At 43.9% G+C, this 24,216-nt stretch overlaps 1 protein-coding gene across 1 annotated transcript in view; it reads right to left on the bottom strand.

Annotated features, from left to right (window-relative positions):
* Nucleotides 1-22,519, bottom strand: part of LOC147427525 (diacylglycerol O-acyltransferase 2D-like) — a 49,701-nt gene extending 27,182 nt beyond the window's left edge. Inside the window, exons 1-2 of the mRNA XM_086496552.1 lie at nucleotides 22,154-22,519; nucleotides 21,985-22,059 (exon numbers count right to left, since the gene is read on the bottom strand). Coding sequence (XP_086352678.1) covers nucleotides 21,985-22,059; nucleotides 22,154-22,320 — 242 coding nt within the window. The 5' untranslated portion in view covers nucleotides 22,321-22,519. The remainder of the gene's footprint in view (nucleotides 1-21,984; nucleotides 22,060-22,153) is intronic.
* Between the last annotated feature and the right edge of the window lie 1,697 nt (nucleotides 22,520-24,216).

Genomic DNA, 24,216 nt, shown 5'->3' with positions numbered 1-24,216 from the left:
CTTGAAATGTCTATCTAATCCCCATATAAACCCTCTTGTTTTGTAAGACTCATCTATTTCTTGAAGCCAAAGGATTATTTCTCTATACTCTACATGTAAGTAAGCAAAGGCCTACCCAGTTGCATAGCTTTGTCTCAATCCTCCTAACTGGTTCATTTTTGAGGAGAAATTCTTTCACAAAAATGCTCTCAAATTGAGCCAAATCCCCTGGAATCTTTCTCGATGCCTTGAGATTCATCCACCAATTGTAGGCTTTTGGCCCCAATGATAGACTAGCCTCAAGGGGTTGGAACTTGGTACTCAAGTGGGGTGTTTCAAGTCTTGCCAAGAAGGTATAGATAGCATCTTTGTTTCTATATATATATATACCTTCATAAGTTCAGAATAGTCTGAACTCACGAATTATAAGAGGGAATAAAGCACTCATAAAACTATAAAAGCAAGGAACCAAGAAAAGAAAAGAAAAACAAAAACAAACAAACAGAACAAACTAAATCACTTTGTTTGCTACGAAACAAAACTAGATAAAACAAAACATTATTAACTTAAAAATGTTTTTAGAAAAGGTACGTGTAAAATAAGTTGACGCAACTTACTTGGCTTATAACAGGTACTCAACTTTAAGCAAAAAAGGATGAGACATCTTAAAAACTTAATCCTAAAAATCAAACTTCACACAACAACTTCTAACGGAACACATTCTTAAGTCCTCAGGTAAGCTAAATACAAAATCGAAAAATGAATACTACTACAAATCTACGAAGAGCAAAGAACCAAACTTGACAATATGTGATCTTAACTTCGCTGCTTGTCCAAACAGGAAAATTAAGATTATCACCTTTATCATGCATAGCTTGGACAACAGCTATGACATCCCTACTCACGTCGTCAGTGCCCAAGAGTAGGTGCAAGTTTATAAAGAGGTCATTCATGCTTTGAACGTACTCTACAAAACCAACGAGCTGAGTTTCTATCACCCTCCGGAGGTGATGGGCATACTCAGCCATGATAAAGGCTAGCAATTTGTCAAGCTATAGTAAAAATACTAGAAGCGCTAAAGATCAAAACAACAACATAAGGTGTTATTAAGTCAAACAATAAGTGGGCTTTTTAGCTCCCCACTTCTATTGAATTTACTACTAATTATCTTGAACATTCCAAAGGAAGAAACATTAAAAATAAACTTACTACAATGCAAAAATGAACGAACGTTTTTCATGATTCTTTTGAATGAGTATCCTTTTTCAACTAGTAAAGAAATAAGATGGCAAGATTGAACAACAAAAGCAGATTTACTAGAACAAAGACGAGAAAATCTAAATAGTTGAGAGCAAATGACACCGTACTTAGCTAAAAGAGAAATTTTCGAAGAAATGTGAGGCATACGGATGATTTTTAGGTTGGCATATTCTGGTTCAAGGCGCTTATCATAGATATCTACTTCTAATCCCAAGGGAGTCTGAAAAATCTTAAGGTCTAAAAAGGCACGACAATCACTATTTGTGGTACAGTTAAGTTCACAAAACTCCTTGGGATAAATTCCTCCACCTACAGAACTCGAATTCAAGTACATAAAATCTTGAAAAGAAGGAACGTCGGGGACAAAAAGATCATCTACAATGCGTCTTACATTGCATAACTTGTGCAAAAATATTGGGCAAGTGATAGTGAGGACAAGACGCTCCATAAAATCAAACTCATAAGTAAAAAGATAGAAATTAGCAAGAAAAACAGCACAATTGGTGCCCATAGGGATACCAATTGTTTGCTTGAAAAGAGAGTCGCCGATGGTTACATATAAATTGTCCAAAAGAAAATCTAACCAAGATATGATGTCAATGTCATCTACAATCCTGGTAAATCTCTTTCTTGCTTTGTCTACATCTACATTCTTACTTTTCAGCCATAAGAAGTCAAAGTTCAAGGCTGACTTTTCTACTAGCAATGCCTTGTACCTATCCTTCTCAAGCTTGTACGCAAAAACTTTTGAAATAAGAGACTTGACTCTAAATTTAAGGTCCTCCAAATTTAGCTTCGTGTATAGCGATGTAAAGTCAAAAGTTTAGAGACATAAAGGAGAAGATTTCTCCTTAAGGCTTCTTGAAGAGTTCAAAAACTTTAAAACGGGAATCACACCTACTGAATCATTTAAAATCCAACTTGAATCGGTAGGTACGTCTGCTTCCTTTAGCATATTTTTCCACAATTCATTTACGCTAGGTAAAATGGCTTTGAAACAATAACTAAGCCATTTGGAAACCTCGGTCAAAGAGGTGTTACAAGAAGCAGCTATAAATCTAGACATTATAGGGTTCTTGTGGAACTTCCAAACGGTATATAAAAAAGGTAATTTAGGCCGACACTTGAAACCATAAGACTTACAAAAGTCTTGATGTTTCAAGATAACCTCTTGCATTGAAAGATCACAATCAATGTAAGTCTGAGAGTTTACTTCACCTAACAAGCATTCTAAATAGAACTTTTTGGACGTAACAACGAAGTTATTAGGGCACTTATCTACATAAGAGATTACAAAATCACGATGAAATTTCCTAAGAGCATCACGATCAGAAGAAGATAAGCTATTCCTTCCTAAAGAAACATTCCGAGAGCAAGATGCTAATTTCAAAGAAGCTTTCTTGAGGACTACAGACTTCCAATGGGTAAAAATACCTTGCACTCCTAAAGACTCCCCAAACTTTGCTACGAAACTAGAAATTCCTTTTTCTATGGCTTTGAGAAGGCAAGAGTCGTTTGAGGAAGGAAGCCTATATTTAGTACCTCTTGAGAAAAGGTCTTTCAAGGAATCCGAAGGAAGGATAGAACAATCGGCAGTAACTACATGACCCAAAGCTCCATTTACGTAAGAAGAAAAGGCAGTTTTACTACAAGAGCAATCAATACTTGAGATTGCTAGCCTTTCTTGCTTTTTAAGATTACGTCCTATGTCACTATAGTTGAAAGCTTTTTGTCCTAAAGTTTTCACATATTTGAAAGCTACGACAGGATGGTTCCATACCTTTCTCACACAAGGAGGGAGAGCATCCAAAGCTTCTTGAGATCTCAAAATAGAGCTTAATCCAATCTTGTCTAAGTCAGGGGAGGTAAAGATAGTTATCAACAAATCTTTCTTTCCAACCAAGGGATTTTTCATACTAGGACATTTTGACTTCAGAAATTTGCCTAACAATACTCGAAGTAGTGTACTATGAGACTCTCTTAACTCCAAATCTTCATAAGAGTAGTTCACAAGGGTATACAAGAGCTTAAATAGGATCCTTATATTATACCTTTCAAATAATATATAAGAAAAAGAACCCAATTCCATGACTCTAGATAGGTAAATCAATCTCTGTTTGAAATCTCTATAGGCAAAAATTATATGGTTTGAAGGGTCATCACTCTCAATTTTAGAGATTGAAGCCCTAGGGAGACCTTGTACTCTACTAGAAATAGTGTTGTGCAAGACAACTGGATTGATTTCAGGGATAGAAGGCGGATCTGAAGAAGAACCTTTAGGCATCCAAGTTCTTTTAAACTGACTTGAAGGGAGAACTAACTCGCGTTTGGGATGCCTTCGCCAAAGCATAGGTTTCTTATGGTAAATTGTCTTATTTTTACGTAAAGAAGACTTTCCTTCCAAGTTGAAACCTTTAGGGAAAAAAGTATGCAAAGTTCTCATCCAAAACAACTCTCGAGGCCATGCTGATTTATAGAACTCTTTAGAGTTTCTAAAATTACCCTCTATGTGCTCAATGGGAAAACAACGGAAAGACTCAAAGCCATGTTTTGCTATTGCCGCATACAAGGGTTTCACACTTTCACGTACGGTGCTCTTACATTGAACTTTTCTGGCTTCTCTTACATGTTCCTGAAAACGGACAAAAGCTGTTCGAAAGGTTTGGCCAACATACATCATAGAACTATCGTGAATGCTATAAATAACATAAATAACGTGAGAGGTATGAACCGGACTTAGAGGACGATCCACCACAAGATGTTTTTTCCTTAAACGCCTCAAACGATTGAGGGCTTTTATGGAAGAACTTGTGTAATGAGTACTAACTAAGACATTCTTAAGAGAAGCCCAACGAATAGGACCGTCACCAAAAACATGCAAATTCTTCAAATTAGACTTAGCTAAAAACTTAAATCTTTCTTGATACAGATTATGACTACTTCTAGCTACTGAAAAGAAAGAAGGTTCGAAAAGACGTACCTGAGAGTCATCAACATTGCTCGTTGAAGCTGAAGAAGAAGTAAAAGTGCTAAACCCTAAACCCTAAACCATTAAATTGAGGAGGTTACATGTCTTTGAGAACAAGTGAGGAGGTTACATGTCTCTAGTCTCGATTGAGTATCAAGAGGAGGGAAAGCAGTCTCTTTATACATAACTCCACCATCCTTGGACATGGAAGGCATATTTGGATCAGCTGGAACAAACGACTATGTCATCAGCTGCTTACCCTTCTGCATACACTCAGTCAACTTGGTCATTTGATCTTTGAGAGTATCTAGAGCAGCCAAAAAAGTCTGTAATTGTAATTCTATGTTCTCTACCCTATGCACTATCATCTCATGCTACTAACGGGATGGCACATCCCACTCTTCCCCCATGTCCTCGTTTAAGTCTTGATTGGGGTCGGTGCTAGGTGGTTTTTGATTTTGGTCTTTTTCCATATTTCTGTTAGTTTTAAAAGTAAAACACTTAAAAACTTCCCTGATGCAAAACGTCGAGGACAATTGGTGCCGTTGTTATGTCGTTAATCATCCATTACTTCTTTCTCCATCGAGATTGAGTGCCCTTTCTTAACTCAAGTACTAATTTTCGTTCCCTTTTTGCCCTTTATGCTTCTTCAAGCGAATTCCCGACTTATGTCGATTTAGTGGAGTGTTTTGCGCGTGTAATGCTACTAAATTCACCACTAAATATAACTAGCGATAGCATTAGATACCGGCAACGAAAAAAAAAAAAAAGCTAATGGTGAGCAGCGACTTCTGAGGCATGAAACGGTGGCGGGAGACTATGGCACAATTGTGCACATGCTCGTCAAATAGGGGGCAGCCCGGTTAATGTCCTAGAGTCTGCACAAGGGCAAGTTGCCTATAACCTACACGAGGTTAGATTGACAGAGCTCAAAAGGCTGTGAGTGAAGGCCAAACCTTAATCTTGATTCCAACCTAGCCGCTACAGGGGAGTTTGATGGAGCAGGCTTGGCAAGTTGGCATCTATGCAGCATAGCCTCGAGGTGGAGCTAGCAAAGCAATGGTCATTGGCAACTATGGCGTAACATTACAAGCTGGCTATTGTAGCTATGGTGAGAGGTTCTGATACCAGTGTAGAGTAGCACATAAGTAGAGAACACACACATCACACACACAGCACCTCCATTCCCCTCTCTCATGGCCCGTCTACGCCGCCTCGTGCTTGGAAAATCCTTCTTCTTTATTTGCCACCTGGTCCCTTTAGCCTTATCACCACTTAGGGACGTTTCCACGGTTGGTCATGACCCTAGCCGAGTGTAGTATGCATGCCCCTAGACTGTAGGATACATCACAGGCTCTCTCTGGGATCTACAAACTCGACAAGGCTATGGGCTGAGCTGTTATGGCCGATATCGAGGATGGGCTAAAAACCAGTGTAACAAGAAATGGGCGGAACACAGCCCAAATGTTCCGAAACGGCATTCCGGACGAGTCCCGTTCCCGAAACGGAGTCGAGAACAGAACACCATTCCGGAACAAGGTGTAACCGGAACGGTGTTCCGGAACGGGGGGGACAAGGCGGAACGGGCAAAAGTAGGCATTTGGGGGCAGAGTTGGGGCTGTTTGGGGGCACATATTTGAGGCAGTTTGAGGGCAGGTTTGGGGACAGTTTTGGGGTTGTTTAGTAGTTGATTTGGGACTAAGCTAAATGGAGGTAATTCAAGCCTTACTTTAGTCGACCGTTCCGGCACTGTTCCAGTTCCGGGCCCCCCCCCCCCCTCCCCGTTCCCGTCTTGTTCCGGACCCTCCCGTTCCAGTTCCCTATTCCCGTTCCGGGTAACTATGCTAAAAACTGAAAACGCCAATACCATGGCTGGGATCTCCTACTTATGACGAGGCTATAGCTGAAATCCAAGGTTGATGGATGGGCTGAAACCCAATCGCTAATCTGGCGCAAGAACGCTACTACTACTAATGGGCTTGTTGGTGCTAAAGGGCTGATGCTTCGAAACACTCAAGGATTTGCTACTTGAGGGCGAGGTGTTGATGGAAAATGCCAGGCTGCTGAGGAGATGGAAAAACGCTAACCATGCTCATGGGTACTCTGGGCTGGCTGCCCCTTAGATGGTACTGTACTGATTTGACTTGAATAGTGACCTAAGGGGTCACCTATATATGGCTTTCCGGGTCAGATAGGGCAATCCTTAATAAAACCCTACGAGTTGGTATAAGTTGGCTAATATGTCACTTAATTATAAGTTAATAAACTCATTTATAAGTGGTGCTTCATATGCAGAAAACAACCTAGGCTTGGTACTATGCTAGTGTATGGGAACACTCTCAATGCCTACAGCCAGCAAACGTTGGTTGTGCTCATGTGCAATCAAAGGATATGCAACTACTCTAGAGTGTTTGGACATGCATGCAGGTTCACAAGGGTGCCATAACACTTCCTAGGTTGTCCTAAACCTTAGAGGTAGGGGTTAGCTTGTCCACAGACACATAGGGTTAAGTGTCAGGTCCAATTGAAGAGAATAAGGATTTGCTCAGATCTAGTACTCCACACAAACACAAGGGACACTTTACTTCACTTGAAAGAACTGAACTGAGCTGAAAGAAAGAGAGAGACAAGAGAGAAAAGAGACGACACAAGGATGTCGGGTCCCAACCGTCAAGGGCCCCCTTGCTCTATTGCCAGAGCAAGTACTTTCTTTATTCTTGCACAATGCTGATACAATGACAAAATGCTGAGATGTTGATGCTAATGGATACTGACACTACTGATGCTCGGTACGGGTACTGAGGTACTGAAGGGGTACTGAGATTCTATGTCGAAGACGATGATGTCGACGACAGGTACTGCGAGCTCTATGTCGAAGATGAGGAGGTCGACGACGTGGTCTATGTCGCAGATGATGAAGCCGACGACAAGGTATTAAGGGTCTTTGTCGACGACGATGAAGTCGAGGACAGTACTGTGTCAAAGACGGGGTCTATGTCGAAGACGATGATGTTGACGACGGGTACTGCTGGTCTATGTCAATGACAATGATGTTGATGACGACGTCGATGGTGATTGTGACGATGACGACGATGATGAGGTCGTCAAGTCCGAGACTACGATGATGGCGACGAAGGTGTCGTCGTCAAGATAGGGATCTGCGATGACGATGACGAAGGTATTGTCGTCAAGGTAGGGGCTTTGACAACGATGGCGATGTCGACGACGACGATGGTCGATGACGACAACGTCAGGGCTGAAAAGTAAAAATGCTAGATGCTCTGTTATGAATTTGCTATTGTGGGGCACTGTGGGGCTGATCTGCAACCGCCGTGTCGTGCAAGGGATGAAATGCAAAAACGCTAGGCTGATCTGGCCGAACTCTGAAAATGCTAGGCTGATCTGGGTCTTCTTCTTCTTCTTCTTCTTCTTCTTGAGAAAACGCTAGGGCTCCTGTTGAGGTGTTGCCTGCTTGCTGGGTGCCTGCCTCCTTGTGTCCCTGCTTCTTCTGCTTCTACTGAGTGCCCAATGGGTTTCTTTAATAGATCTTTAGCAATTTGCCCTACCTACTTTTCCAACAAACTTACAAAAAGAATTGCAAAATCACTTTTTAAAAAATGACTTATAAGAGGTGATTCACGCAACAATGTAACAAGGAACGGGCGGAACGCAACCCAAACGTTCCGAAACGGCGTTCCAAACGAGTCCCGTTCCCGAAACGGAGTCAGGAAGGGAACGCCGTTTTGGAACGGGGTGTAACCGGAACGGTGTTCCGGAACAGGGAGGAACATGAGGCAAAACGGCGGAACATGAGGCGGAACAAGCAAAAGTACGCATTTGGGGGAAAAAATAGACATTTGGGGACAGATTTGGGAGACATATTTGGGGCATTTTGAGGACACGTTTGGGGGCAGATTCGGGACATATTTAGGGTTGTTTAGGAGTTGATTTGGGACTAAGCTTAATGGAAGTAATTCAAGCCTTACTTTAGTCAACCGTTCCGTCCCCCCCCCCCCCCCCCCCCCTCCTCTCCCCATTCTCGTCCCATTCCGGACCCTCCCGTTCCCGTCTCCCATTCTCGTTCTGGGTAACTATGTCACGCGGTAAAATGCTTGCATGATGAAATGACTGTTCTTGTGCAAGAGAGGGTATGCAAGTGTGACTGGCTTGGACATGCACGTCCTGCTAGAGGCTCACAAAGTGCCAGGCTCACAAAGTGCCAGGCTCAATCCTAAGCTAAGACTCATGCTAGACTATGGCAGAAGTGTGTCCACGTGGCGCAAGTGAAGCGCGCACGTGACATCCCCCCCTGTTAAAAGTGAGGCACAGTTGCCAAACTTCTATTTGTACTTTTGATGTTGACTGATAAATGATTCGGATGCTGTGGATGCATCACCAATGAAAATTCCTCCGAAACCAAGGAGTGATGGTGCTATGGGTACTACTAGCGATGCAAACACCATGTAAGGGTCACTGTCCAGCCTTACTTACTATGATTGCCGAATATCAACCTGGGCTCTATACCAGATAGTGTTGACTCTGTCTGCTGTAGCAAGAGCTATTCCCCAAACACTGACAGTGGTGAAAACATTACCGGTGCTAATGGACTGAAGTTTGGTTCCGGAGTCCTTTCCAAAGGTTCAATTACGAGGGAAATGGATGCACGCTACATGCGAATGCGAATGCAGAAGAGGTTAGGGATCCTGTCTCCAACTCCTTCCATATCCGCTTACAAGGCTAGGAGATCTTGGTACTCAAGATCTGGGTTTTCGTGTATCCGATGTCGATCTTCCTTCAAAGGCATGGCAATGAAGATGGGATCTAGTAAGTCCATGGTAGGGACTCAAAGATTCTACAGGAAAAAAACCGGGCGAGGTCCCTTGGGTTCTTGATCTTGCTTGGGTTCTTTGGGTTCTTCTTTAGGTTCTTGATGGTTCTTGGGTACTTGGGGGTTTTTTGGTTCTTTGGTGGTTCTTCCCTTGAGTTCACGAAGCTGAAGCCCGCACAAAGCTCTGATACCAATGTCAGGTGCGGCAGAGAATAAGGATTTGCTCGGATCTAGTATTCCACACAAACACAAGGGACACTTTACTTCACTTGAAAGAACTGAACTGAACTGAACTGAAAGAAAGAGAGAGACAAGAGAGAGAGAGAGAGAGAGAGAGAAAAGAGACAACACAGGATTGTCGGGTCCCAACCCTCAAGGGCCACCTTGCTCTGTTGCCAAAGCAAGTACTTTCTTTATTCTTGCACAATGTTGATACAATGACTAAATGTTGAGATGCTGATGCCAATGGATATTGACATTACTGATGCTGGGTACTGGATACTGAGGTACTGAAGGGGTACTGAGGTTCTATGTCGAAGACGATGATGTCGACGACGGGTACTGCGAGTTCTATGTCGAAGACGGGGAGGTCGACGACGAGGTTTATGTCGAAGACGATGAAGTCGACGACGAGGTGCTAAGGGTCTTTGTCGATGACGATGAAGTCGACGACGGTACTATGTCGAAGACGGTGATGTCGAAGACGGGGTCTATGTCGAAGACGATGATGTCAACGATGGGTATTGTTGGTCTATGTCAGCGACAATGATGTTGACGACAACGACGATGGTGACTGTGATAATGACAACGATGATGTCGTCAAGTCCGGGATTGCGACGAAGGTGTCGCCGTCAAGATAGGGATCTGCAATGACGATGACGAAGGTGTTGTCATCAAGATAGGGACTTCGACGACGATGACGATGTTGACGACGACAATGGAGTCGATGACGATAACGTCAGGACTGAAAACTGAAAACGCTAGATGCTCTACTATGGATCTGCCACTGTGGCGGCACTGCGGGGCTGATCTGCAACCGTCGTGTCGTGCAAGGGCTGAAATGCAAAAACGCTAGGCTGATCTAGCTGAATTCTGAAAACGCTAGGCTGATCAAGGTCTTCTTCTTCTTGAGAAAACGCTAGGGCTCCTGTTGAGGTGCTACCTGCTTACTGGGTGCCTTGTTCCTGGCTTCTGCTTCTACTGAGTGCCCAATGGGTTTCTTTTATAGATCTTTAGCAATTTGCCCTACCTACTTTTCCAACAAACTTACAAAAAGAATTCCGAAAGTCACTTTTAATAAAATGGCTTAAAAGAGGTGGTTCACGCGGTAAAATGCTTTCTTCTTGTGCAAGAGAGGGCATGCAAGTGTGATTGGCTTGGGCATGCACATCCTACTAGAGGCTCACAGAGTGCCAGGCTCAATCCTAAGCTAAGACCCATGCTAGACTATGGCAGAAGTGTGTCCACGTGGCGCAAGTGAAGTGCGCATGTGACATTAAATGTGCACGTGGCACATAACCAATGCAAAAAGCTATGCATCGCCCAATGAGATCCTATTTATTTATTTTGCTGTTTCTAAGCATTTTTTACTTATTTGACATGAGAATTGGGTCAAGCAATTCAATTGAGGGGGGTATATAAGGATCCCTAGCCCCCGTTGTAATCATCATCTATTTTATTGCTGAGTTATATCAAAGGTGCAACAAAAAAGGGTGAATCGGGTGTCGATCTCGTCTGCAACCATAAGCAAACCTCCTCTCAAGATTGGGCAACCGATGGATCGCGACAGATCTCAAAAGAAACGAACTCTTATCACGTACGGCCCACCGAACGGACACGAGCAACAATCTGCAAGTGCTAACCTACAAGTAGAGGCTCATCACGAAGCTAGAGAGGAGAGAAAAAGCTACGGCATCTAGAGAGAAAACGCTAGAGAGATGTAGCCCAAACGCTAGAAGCTTTGCTCACTAATCACAACATACCAAAAGTAAGGGGGGGGGGGGTGTCTGCATATATACAAAAAACCCATCAATCCCAAAAATGGTCAATAAATGCTAAACGTGTACTCACTGAAAGTGACCTGCACCACATATGTGAACCACTCTCTCTCTCTCTCTCTCTCTCTCTCTCTCTCTCTCTCTCTCTCTCTCTCTCTCTCTCTCTCTCTCTCTCTCTCTCTACGACTCTCTCTACGAGATGATGTTGACGACAACGATGATGGTGACTGTGATGATGACGACGATGATATCGTCGTCAAGTTCGGGACTGCGACGATGGCGACGAAGGTGTCGTCGTTAGGGATCTGCAATGACGATGACGAAGGTGTTGTCAAGATAGGGACTTCGACGACGATGATGATGTCGACGACGATGGAGTCGATGACGACGACGTAAGGAATGAAAACTAAAAACGCTAGATGCTCTGCTATGGATCTGCTACTGTGGCGGCACTGCGGGGCTAATCTGCAACCGTCATGTCGTGCAAGGCTGAAATGCAAAAACGCTAGGCTGATCTCGCTGAATTCTGAAAACACTAGGATGATCAAGGTCTTCTTCTTCTTGAGAAAACGCTAGGGCTCCTGTTGAGGTGCTACCTGCTTACTGGGTGCCTGCCTCTGTGTCCCTGCTTCTACTGAGTGCCCAATGGGTTTCTTTTATAGATCTTTAGCAATTTGCCCTACCTACTTTTCCAACAAACTTACAAAAAGAATTCCAAAAGTCACTTTTAATAAAATGGCTTATAAGAGGTGGTTCACGCGGCAACACAAGTGCTCTCTCTCTCTCTCTCTCTCTCTCTCTCTCTCTCTCTCTCTCTCTCTCTCTCTCTCTCTCTCTCTCTCTCTCTCTCTCTCTCTAACTTCCGCAGCATCTACTTTGACACAAACACCCATTCTACATAGCAAGGCGCAAACTGCAACCCAAAGCATATGCACATGCCACATGCAAGCAAACCCAACGGCAATGGCTTCAGGTCCCATCTACATGTAAGGTGCAACACCAACAAGTCCAATCATAGAAGACCTTGCTCGTCCATGTCCTATCACAAAGTGATGACACGGCATGTTCAACATGTTTAAAGCGCCCGAAAGTGACCAAATTGAAGAGGATAAGTCTAAACCCTTAGAAACTCATGACATGGCTATTATACAGACATCCCGGAAATCGCGCCGCAAATCGAAAAGCGTATACGAAAATACCCAAAAAAAAAAAAAAAAAAAAAAACTATTTTGACACCAACTTTGATATCTAATGCTTTTCGGGCCTAGGGCCTTCAAATATGAGCCTTGGGGGACCTCTCTGGCATTTAGTGTGCAGATTGAAGAGAAGATACTCCCCAACAATTGTACCTTTGCCAGAATATAAGAGAAATACCGAAAGAGGTGCCACGGTTTTCCAAGCAAGTGCTTCTAGAAGTGGAACTCCGCCATTCCCTGTCTACCGTGAGGATTCTCTCTCTCTCTCTCTCTCTCTCTCTCTCTCTCTCTCTCTCTCTCTCTCTCTCTCTCTCTCTCTCTCTTTTGTATTTGAAGTGCTGAAATCTATTCCAGATTTGTTTTTTCAATTGGCACCTGATGCTCGTGAGTCGTCGGTTAGAGTGGTATCAGAGCTTCGATCGTTTGATAGAGAGAACTTCACTAGTAAGGATAAAATTGCTCCAGTTACTCTAGCAAATAGATACAAAGTGATAGCCCTAGGAGCCCTACTACAGTTCCTGTAGAATATCACCGACTTGGGCACCCCAAGTCGGGAATCGAGCATGACACACGAAAGAATCACTTAAAATACATCACAACTTTAAATCACAGTTCAATTTGATCGACACAGCCCGACGTAGTTCCCTCCCCAAAGAGATTGGCCCCAAAGACTAGCGCCCCTTTCGGTATTTCTTTTTTATTAATGATTGATCAAAGTACAACTCCCGGGGGTCCTCGGCTCTCAGACTTTGCGTCCAAATGCTCTGAGGAGTGAGGCCCTTGGGTCCTATTTATTCTTACAAGGGATGCCAAAAGCAGAGCCCCAAAAGCAACTGGCTCCAAAAGCTGCCATAAAAAGCACCAGCGCAATTTACGGAATTCCGTACAGCCTTCCACGTCATCAGTCAACACAAAAAACGGGATTCCATACAATCTACCACATCAGCTTGCCAGTGCGTTTTGCAAGATTCCGTATTGCTTCCATGTGGCATGCTACCCATACCGCTACCACGTCAGTCTAGCAGTACATTGCAACGTCAGCAGCCTGACTGTCCACGGTTGGTCATGCCACGTCATCAATTTGTGACAAGAAAGTTACCCGACCCAACCCATGTCATGTACATGCAATAAATAACTAAATAAATAGGCTAAAAGCTAGGCACGTTCACACAAGATACATAACTTTGACACTAGTGTCTTGGATCACTCTATCTCCAGTTTTTCTCTCTCTAGCGCTTTGGTCCAGATCTCCCTCCCTCACCTCTCAATTTGAGTTTCTCCTATTGTGCCCTCTCTTGCCCTAGACGACCCCTCTACCTGCTGATCTCTTGCAGTTCCAAGGTGGAACAAACGTATTGTACAATACTAATACATATTAGGTATGTATGAATATATACCATTGTTTTTAAAACATAATTAAAGAACATATTATTTATATGCGACATGTAGAGTACATTAGATATCTACCTCCCACGCTTATGTGGAGAACAAGTCCACTCTCATCAATACTGGCAGACTTACAGATACGGAGTACATGTACGAGTTTCTAGATGATAGAGATTGCATACACAATGTGCATGTGCAGTTACCGATATCTAAGGAACAACTTGCCAGCATTGTAGCAAGTTTGAGAACCCTACAGAGAAGAGCTTTTGCACTTTGTATTTATCCAGAGCGTATAAATTGTGGCCATGAAGAACTTGCACAAGCATTGTCCCAAGTCTAAGAAGTGAGAACCTCTCCACTCTATAGATTAGCAAAGAGTATGAATTGAGGCCATATAATAAGGCCAATCCTCAAAAACCCTTGCCCAATGAAAGTGACCCTAAATGGATGCAGTTGGCCCTGTCACATAACGGGAGCGTACACGAGCACTTAGAAAATCTGAAAATTAATAAACTTTGCAAATGTGAGAGAAGCTAGAAGATCGACACAGTATTGGGGACCAGAAGATGGGCTGGTCCCCCCCCGTCAAGAGTATCTTTATTCAGGGAGAGTTCTTTTACTAGCACAAGAACCGGAGAAACCCCTCCGTTCTTAATCTTAGACGCAAAGGTCGTACCTTCCCGTGAGGGAACTTAGACTCAAAGGTCGTGCCTTCCCATGAGGGAAATCCTTGAGAGATCACTCTCTCTATCGTATTCCTACTTGTACTCAGAGCACGGAGCTCCGCAAGCAATCTCGAATTCTGTTCCCGGAATTCCTTAGCGTAGGCCGAAGCCTTCACGCGTAGTCTTCTCCTCAAGGGAGAGTACCTGCAACACAACCACACAAAGCAACAACTCGCAATGCGTATCGACAAATTATACATGCTTTTGCGTAGGATTTTGGGGCCTCTGCTTTATTTTAGTAATAAAGGGCTTCCCACTTAAAAGTGGACGGCCAAACTTTAAAATAAAGTGTGAACATGTTCAAACTTAAAAATCAACTCAGTGAGTTAAAATCGATGCTACACAAACACATTCCAGGCGTCCCCGGGTGCAGTTCACGGGCACAGATGCAATGCAGACACAGATTCCTCGCGGGAAAGCATCTACCCTCCCGCGAATGTCCTGCTTTTCGTAAAAAGCTTCTTTGAACCCATCTTTATTCTTGTGCTTGCGTTCTTACGCGTATTTTCTTACTCATTTCGGATTTCCTCCTTAGCCTACGGAATGCCCCCTTTCTGATGCACCCATCACCCATCATGTAACGCATCAGGGGCACTCGTAACCCGGCCCTTTCCACCGAACTTACGGAAACTCCTTTGCGATGTTTACCGTCACCCATCAAATGACACATCAAGTTGTCCGTTCTTGATGGCATTTCCTGTAGCTACAATCTTTTAACAGTTCTTAGTGTACACAATAACATATCCTAGAAAACAGAAATTAATCATTAAAAATAAGAAAATAGTCCAATTAGCAACACCCCTCTGGCTTCTAAACAGTTGACCTCAACTGTAGTGCTTGGACATATACCTCCAGTATCTCGGGATAAGCTGCTAATTCCTCCTGCGTCATCCACTGAGCGTCTAGATTCGAATAGTTCTTAAACTTAACCAAATACTTCCGTGTTATTTTTCCGGACTTGAGGAGCCGCTCCTGATGACTTACTATCTGCTCCGGTTGGAGTATTTCTTCTGTTTCCTCAACCTCAGGAGGTTCCTCAACACTAGGTTGACTCGGAGGCGATCCCACATACGACCGGAGTAAACTGACATGGAAAGCATTATGGATCCTCCAATTAGGCGGTAGCTCTAATCGGAATGTGACATCATTCACTTGCTTAGTGATCTTAAACGGCCCATAATAACGGGTAGAAAGTTTTACCACCTTCCCCTTATGAGACACTTGTTTCTTAAGTCTTGCCTTCTCAACTTGAGTAAGACTAATTGTCCGACTGTTAAGTCTAGATTCCTCCTGTGCTTGTCTGCAGCTTTCTTATGCTTTTCCTGAGAGCGTAGAATAGCCCTCCTAACTTGCCCATAGGTTGTGTCCAAATCCCAGAAATATTCATTTGCTGTAAAGATCTTATCCTTAGTTAAAAGGATCGGTGGAAGCAAAGGCTTACCATAGAGAATCTCAAAAGGTGCTTTCTCCGTCGATGAGTGTATGGTATTGTTATACGCATACTCGACAAAGGACAAATACTTCTCCCAGTCAAATTGCCGGTCTGACACATAAGCTTTTAACATATCCAATACTGTGGAATTGGCTATCTCACTTTGCCCGTCCGTTTGAGGATGGTAGGCAGACGAAAAATTCAACTTCGTACCAAGATTATCCATCAAGGCACGCCAAAAATTTCCTGTCATGCGAGGATCTCGATCACTCACAATAGACTTAGGCATTCCATGATGCTTAAAGATCTGTGCCAGAAAGACCCTAGCCATATGATCTGCTTTGATCGTTTTCTTGACTGGTATAAAGTGTACTTGCTTGCTAAACCTGTCCACAATGGTCCAGATCGCGTCATTTCCAGTCTGAGTTCTAGGGAGGTCCATGATGAAGTCCATGGCAATACTTTCCCAAGGTTCATTAGGGCCAAGCAAAGGTTGTAGCAACCCAGGCATCTTATGCCGATCATACTTCACTTTTTGGCAAACCAAGCATTCCCTGACATACTTATCAATGTCTGCTTTAAGGCTAGGCCAAAAGAAATATTTTTCCATTGCTAAGGTCGTAGGGAGAATACCCCGATGACCCGCATCAGGCGAAGCGCGTGCTTCATCCATGATCTTCTTTCTTAATGGTTTCGCCACACATACGGCCTGATGGTGGTAGAGATAACCGTCCCAAATGAAATAGGGAAACTCATTCTCTCCACGATGTAGCTTTCCCCAGACGGTGGAGAAGTCTGGATCGTTCGGATACAAATCCGGTAGTGCTTCTAATTCTTGGTGATACACCGAAGTGATAGCGTTCACCCTTGGCCGCCTAGACAATGCGTCCGCGACCACATTCTTACTCCCAGTCGTGTGAAGGATCTGGAAGTGAAACATAGACAAAAAGTTTGCCCATCTCATCTGCTTCTTAGATAGTTTCCTTTGTGTAAGAAAACACCGCAAACTCTGGTGATCAGTCTTGATCACAAAATCCGCTCCTAGAAGATAGTGCTTCCAGTTGGATAAGGCATGAATCACAGCCGTAAGTTCCTTTTCGTAGATTGATGCATACAACTCTGCATCCTTAAGCCGTCTGCTTTCATAAGCCACTGCAGGGCCTTCTTGGTTTAACACTGCTCCGATGCAATCGCCTGAAGCATCGCAGTGAACCTCAAATGGTTTCCTTAAGTCGGGCACTATCAAAATAGGTCCATGGCTTAGCAAGTACTTGAGCTGATCAAAAGCTCCTTGTTGTCTCGATCCCCATCTGAAAGGGATCTTCTTCTTTGTCAAATCATGAAGTGGTCCTGCTACATGGGCAAATCCTCGGACAAACCTTCGATAATACGAACATAATCCCAGGAAGCTACGTACATCGTGTACCGTAGTGGAAATAGGCCAATCTTCTACCACTCGGATCTTGGTAGGATCCATACTCACTTGATTGTGAGAGACTATATGGCCGAGATAGTGTATCTCTAAAAAAAAGAACTCGCTCTTCTTTGCATTCACATGCAACTCATGCTTTTGCAATTCTTGAAACACTAGGTCCAAGTGCTTCCGATGTTCCTCTTCTGACTTAGAGAAGATGAGTATGTCGTCAAAGAATACTCCCGTAAAAGCTCGATACGGGCTGAAAATGCGGTCCATCATGCGATTAAACGTCGCAGGAGCATTGGTCAAGCCGAAAGGCATTACCAAAAATTCATATAGTCCAAAGGTTGTGCGGAAAGCAGTCTTATGGACATCCTCAGGGACGATCCGTATCTGATGATACCCACTCTCTAAGTCTATGCGACTAAAGACACTTGCACCCTGCAACTTATCAAGTATATCATCAATCCGAGGGATCGGAAAGCGATTCTTGACCGTGATCTTGTTTAAAGATCTATAGTCTATGCACATTCGAAACGTGCCATCTTTCTTCTGCACCAATAGAACTGGAGAGCAGTAGGGTGAAGTACTTGGCCGTACTAACCCTTTCCCTAGAAGCTCATTGACTTGCTTCAAAATTTCCTCTTGCTGAGCAAGACTCACCCGATAAGGGGGTTGATTGGGAGGCGAGCTACCCGGTATGAGATCTATGCGGTGATCTTCCGGGCGTACCAAAGGTAGTTCATCAAGGAGTGTTTCCGTGAAACAATCTTTGTACTTTTCAATAAATTGAAAACGCTTAATTTCCAAACTAGAGAGTGAATCCCCACTAGTTTTATCCTTCTCACGTGCAAAAATCAGCAAAAACACACTTCTTCATTTCTTTCTTAATGGAGATATGACTTACAATTGGGAACTGCCAATCTCCTACATCGGCATGAATCTTTATTTTCTTACCCCCATGATCAAAAGTGAGGGTCTTTTCCACATAATCGAGGACAGGTGTCATGTGGAAGTGCCATGGCATACCCAAGATGATATCACATCCCTCGATGGGTGCCATCAAAAATGATTCGCGGTCCTTGTACTCGCCAATCCGAAGATTGAGTTGTCCTTGCACGGGAGTTGCATTGGTTGTCAACCCCTCGAATGCCGATCCGGATGTAACCGGTGTGCCAAGCTGAGCCGATGTGAGGCACAAACGTTCTGCAGTATCCAGGGAGATGAAGTTATCCGTGGATCCTGGATCATAAAGAATCAGTACTCGCTGGTTGTTCAAAGACCCCCAGCCCTTCAGAAGCTAACGCTTCCCTTTCTCCGTTTCTGTGTTTCCTTGAACATCTGGAAGAGAGTTAGAGCTTGGTGGAGCGGGTTCCTTCCTTGCTTTATCTTGCCTAGTAGGGGCGTGTTCTTGCCGTTGCTGCTTTAACGGGCAATCCGGTTTCATATGTCTTTTCTCGCCACAATAGAAGCATCTTCCTTCCTCTGAAGGTTTGAAGTTGAGTAGGAGAGAGATACTTAGTTCGCTTACCATTGCCCTCTGGCTTCTTAGAATGATCATAGTCCCTAGATGGAGGACGTTTTCTTCCTTGGCCCCCTTGGTCATCGTAGACCCCTCTTTGTCTCGCACGGTAAGTGCTATGCTCCATTTTTCTGGGCGTCCCAGTTGAGTGCAAATCCTCAGCAATGATTGTTGACTCCATCATCCTCTAAAGAGTGTCATGCGGATACACTTTCATACTCTTTCGAAGCTGCGGTTGGAGACCCGCTTCGAACTTTCGTTTCTTTTCCTCGTCGGCAATCTTCATGAAGGGAGTGACCTTCAGAAGAACCGACCAATACTTGTCCACATAGGTCGTTACTCTCTCATGTTCCTTCTGGGCGAGCCAGTCCCATTCCTTCCGTATGTCCTGCTCGAAGTCAGGCGGAAGAAACTGTTCATAAAATTCAGATTTGCATCCCTCCCAAGTTCTGGCCTGAGAACCTTCCAGAATCTTGGCTAACCACCAATTACTTGCCGTTTCCTTGAGGTGCATCCCCACATGGCGCAATTTGGATCTTTCTGTGAAGTGCCCATTGGTAAAGGCGACTTCAAACTGCCTGATGAAGGACAGTGCTTTGGAGATATCTCTCCGTCCGTTGTAGGTTTCGAACTTGATGTCCTTGTCGCCCGATTTGAAGACTCTCATGCAATGATGAGACCTGCGACCATGCTTCTTGAATCGAGGCTTATCTTTAGATTGATGTAGGGTAGTAGTAGTAGCAGCTTCCTTCTTCTTGCGAGAAGATTGAGAAGTAGAAGTATAATCAGGAGAGTAAGATAGAGATGAGATAGAGATGTCCTTGCTCTCGTCTAACAAAGAGAGCGCTTTTTCCTATTTTCTGGCCTTTCCTTGGAGTAGGCCGTTCATTCCGATCCGAAGATCCTTTCTGCACCTCGGCACGTTCCCGATCCGAAGATCCTTTGTGCATTTCGACGTGTTCTTCTTCTCTTTCCTCCTGTGGTCTCACGCCAACAGTGTGATGCCTGGCGGCATCGGTTCCATTCGTTCTCTTCATTCCGTCCAAGAGCTTTTGGACATCTGGCAACAGTAGGACTTGTTGCAAATCTGTAAGCTGAGCTCGCACTTGTTGAAGCTCCTCTTCAACGCTTCTCCCTTGGTTCGACATGCTTCTTCACGTTCTTCCCGGAATCGTCCTTCTTTGCAGAGAAAGAGAGGAGTCCGAGCTCTGATACCACTGACACATAACGGGAGCGTACACGAGCACTTAGAAAATCTGATAATTAATAAACTTTGCAAATGTGAGAGAAGGTAGAAGATCGACACAGTATTGGGGACCAGAAGATGGACTGGTCTCCCCCCGTCAAGAGTATCTTTATTCAAGGAGAGTTCTTTTACAAGCACAAGAACCGGAGAAACCCCTCCGTTCTTAATCTTAGACGCAAAGGTCGTACCTTCCCGTGAGGGAACTTAAACTCAAAGGTCGTGCCTTCCCGTGAGGGAAATCCTCGAGAGATCACTCTCTCTATCGTATTCTTGCTTGTACTCAGAGCACGGAGCTCCGCAAGCAATCTCGAATTCCGTTCCCGGAATTCCTTAGCGTAGGCCGAAGCCTTCGCGCGTAGTCTTCTCCTCAAGGGAGAGTACCTGCAACACAACCACACAAAGCAACAACTCGCAATGCGTATCGACAAATTATACCTGTCGCTCCTCGCTCAGAAAAGCGACCTCCGTACTCCGTCGTCACACGAACACTCGTAGATTCTCGTCGCCACACTTTGCTCCAAAACCTCAACGCTGGCACTTCTGCCACTCCTTGCGATGTAGAAAACTATAACGCTAGCTGCCTTTTTATAGGCCCTTGCACCCGGCGGAAATAAGACACAGAAACAAAAGCTCTGGCGCTTCTAGAGAGAGGAGAGAGAGAGAGATCGTTGTGTCAGCCTGTCCATACCATGCTTTTGCGTAGGATTTTGGGACCTCTGCTTTATTTTAATAATAAAGGGCTGCCCACTTAAAAGTGGACGGCCAAACTTTAAAATAAAGTGTGAACCTGTTCAAACTTTAAAATTCACTCAATGAGTTAAAATCGATGCTACACAAACACATTCCAAGCGTCCCCGGGTGCAGTACACGGGCACAAATGCAATGTAGACACATATTCCTCGCGAGAAAGCATCTACCCTCCCGCGAATGTCCTGCTTTTCGTAAAAAGCTTCTTTGAACCAATCTTTATTCTTGTGCTTGCGTTCTTACGCGTATTTTCTTACTCAGTTCGGATTTCCTCCTTAGCCTACGGAATGCCCCCTTTCTGATGCACCCGTCACCCATCATGTGACGCATCAGGGGCACTCGTAACCCGGCCCTTTCCGCCAAACTTACGGAAACTCCTTCGCGATGTTTGCCGTCACCCATCAAATGACACATCAGAGTTGTCCGTTCTTGATGGCATTTCCTGTAGCTACAATCTTTTAACAGTTCTTAGTGTACACAATAAAATATCCTAGAAAAAAAAAATTAATCATTAAAAATAAAAAAATAGTCCAATTAGCAACAGGCCAAAAAAAATAAAACAAAACAATATAAAAAAATTTGCACGTACAGTATGTACATGTGGATCCAACCTTGTGAAGTGCAGGGCGTGTACCACGACAGGGTTGCTCTTAGAGGTTCTATATGCAGAGGTTGTTGCTGTCTGCCATCAGAGTCTTTGCATCTATTGCCGCCTTTTTCAGCCATATCTATCTTCCACTACTTCCAACACGGTGTCAGAGATCTGGTGTTAGATCCAACCTTGGAGCGTGTTTGGCAGAGTGTTTCCTAGAATACTTGTAACTTGAGAGATGGTTAAGACACGCAATTGCTAGCCATTCGCTCTCTATGGCTGCAGCTGAGTCGAAGTTGAGTCTTGCAGATAATCTTAGCTGCTCTTCTTAACATTCCCCAGGGATATTATAAGACCATTTGATCACCTTGCTACGTTAATCTACCACTTGTTTTTCCATTGGCTATGCATCAACAACGGGTGTGCAAATGTTTTGTATCATGAATCTAAGTTAGCTTGACGACGTTAAAATTCGTTCTTAGAGGCATTTGTGTCTACAAAGTACCCATTTGGGTATTTTACCTGTCTTTTACAGGTAAAATGAGACCTACCCTTCAGCCATACGACCAGGCAAGTGGGGGAGAATAGACGATACCCAAGCCTACAGGAGACTACAGAGGGTTCTAACAGAAAGAACACAGAGAGAGCAAGAAGGAGGTGTTGCTCTTTTACAGAAAGCGAAAAAGTACCTCGACACGAATTCCGCAAGCGCACTCTTCTCAAAAAGGGGAATGACCATGAGTGTCACCAGCACAGCACCCAGGCTATGGCAAACAAGAAAGAAGCTAATAATGAGATAAGCGCAAGCTCAAGGCTCTGAGAAACTTGTTGACATTAGGAGAGAGAATGGTAGCTCACGTTAAACTCCACCGGAACGGCAAAACAAAAACCATCAAAATCAGCAGGAAAATAACCAGATGGATAACACAGAGCCATATCGCAAGGGCTAGGAACGTCTTCAGCTGGTTCGTCTTCTGAGTTCGAGCAATGTAGCGCTTGCTCTCCTCCACTGGGGAGCAAGCCATTTCCTTCGGAGAAGAAACACGGAACACTGTGATTCCGGGGTCGTCGGAGACTGCGTTGCCTTTCTTGCACAAAAAGTTTGGATTCTTGCTGTGTGTGTGTGTGTGTGTGTGTGTGTGTGTGTGTGTGTGAGAGAGAGAGAGAGAGAGAGAGAGAGAGAGGCGCAAACAAAAGAGCCTCTGATGTCCAGAGAGAGAGAGAGAGAGAGAGGCGCAAACAAAAAGAGCCTCTGATGTGCAGAGAGAGAGAGAGAGAGAGAGAGAGAGAGACAGAGACAGACGCGCAAACAAAAGAGCCTCTGATGTGCAGACAAGGAGAAAATGACTACGAGTGTACAGGGGGTCCCGACTCCCGGAGTCCCGGTGTAGAGACAGAGGACGGACGGCGTTGGGCCATCCTTTGAGTTTGAGCATGGTGAAGGTGGGACCTGCTGTCACCTAGGTCCTTGTTTTACCGAGGTCAGCTTCTATAGAGATCCAGACTCTGTCTCCCTCCCACGGAAACAATGTGGGTGCTTGTCCATTATGAGTGGGACTCAGCAGTCTCAGCCCAATTTTCTCTTCCTCTAAGGGAATGGTCATGCGATGTTTAGTTATCTATAACCCTGCGACGACATCTGGTAGGAGCTTATCGTGAGCAGGTAGAGAGAGGGAAAGCAAAGCACAGATAGGAGAGAAAAACATGGAGTTGACCGGCAGTGGAAAGGCACAGTTACAAAACTATGCCGGTGGAAAGTAGTTCGCCATCAAAGAGTGTCAGAGGAAACTAAGCTCGCGTGACCATAGCCTAAAACAAGCCTCGACTCCTTTGTTGCCGCCATCAAACTCACAAAAGCCACCGTAGAATCTAAATATCCATGCTAGAATTTGGTTTTCTAAGTGCTTGATAGTGGATCGAGGTTAGAATTGCATTCTCTTTCTCTCTGGACAAGGAGGTCTTGAGTACACGACTTGAGGTCGAGCTTGCTTTTTGATTGATTGGTTCTATAGAATGCACAACCCGGTCGTTTTTGGCCATCGTTTGCATGTCTATAGTCAGAAACGCTATATATAGGTTCTAGAAAGTGCTCAAGAAATTTCTTTGCTACCCACTATATACAATGTTAAAGGTGAAAAATCATAGTGCAAAATACTATGCATGGCACTATACTTAATTCTCTGTAATAACTAATTGATTTAATCAAGTGGCACGACCGCGTTTTTTTGTTGTTGTTTTTTTGGGGGGGGGGGGGGGGAAGGCGTTGTAAGGTAAGGAGGTTACGATCACACACTACCTATGTAAGGAAAATTCACGATATTATTTTTCATATATATTTAAAACATACTCATCTCGAGACTCATGTGTGTTTAAGTATGAAAATCCCCTCATATTTGAACCATACTTAGACAATTGTATTAAATAATATATTAAATAACAACATTTTAAAACAAGATGTCATAAACCTCAGTTATCACTTCATATACACCAATACAACTATCCGTTTCGAATGGATAATACAGTCATTTAGATCAAAAAATTGATCTTCGATTATTACAAATTGATATCTTAGTGTTGTATCTCTCTGTGTCCACCCTTTGGGATGAGCTTCCACTACCTCTACATGGAGAAGGATCCAGCTATTACCTGCATCCATACAAAAACATTCAGTTAGGACTGGCTATGTTTGTGCGTGTTGCAAGTGTCGACACTGGATCTAGTTGTTATCCATGTCACACCTGTAGACCTAGTTTACAGCTTTCCCCCAGAATTGTCATTTAAGTTAGACTTTAAAGTAAGATAACCTCTTGAGTGTAGAGTCTTATGCATCCCAATATTTAATGAGTTTCCCCACAGAAATGATGCTAGTATCTACTACTATATATGATGCAATCACCTATGCATTTTTGAGTTACATATCA

This window comes from Adiantum capillus-veneris, chromosome 23, assembly GCF_014529385.1.
Source record: "Adiantum capillus-veneris isolate H3 chromosome 23, ASM1452938v2, whole genome shotgun sequence".
NCBI lineage: Eukaryota > Viridiplantae > Streptophyta > Polypodiopsida > Polypodiales > Pteridaceae > Adiantum > Adiantum capillus-veneris.
This window is presented reverse-complemented; position numbering and strand designations above follow the sequence as displayed.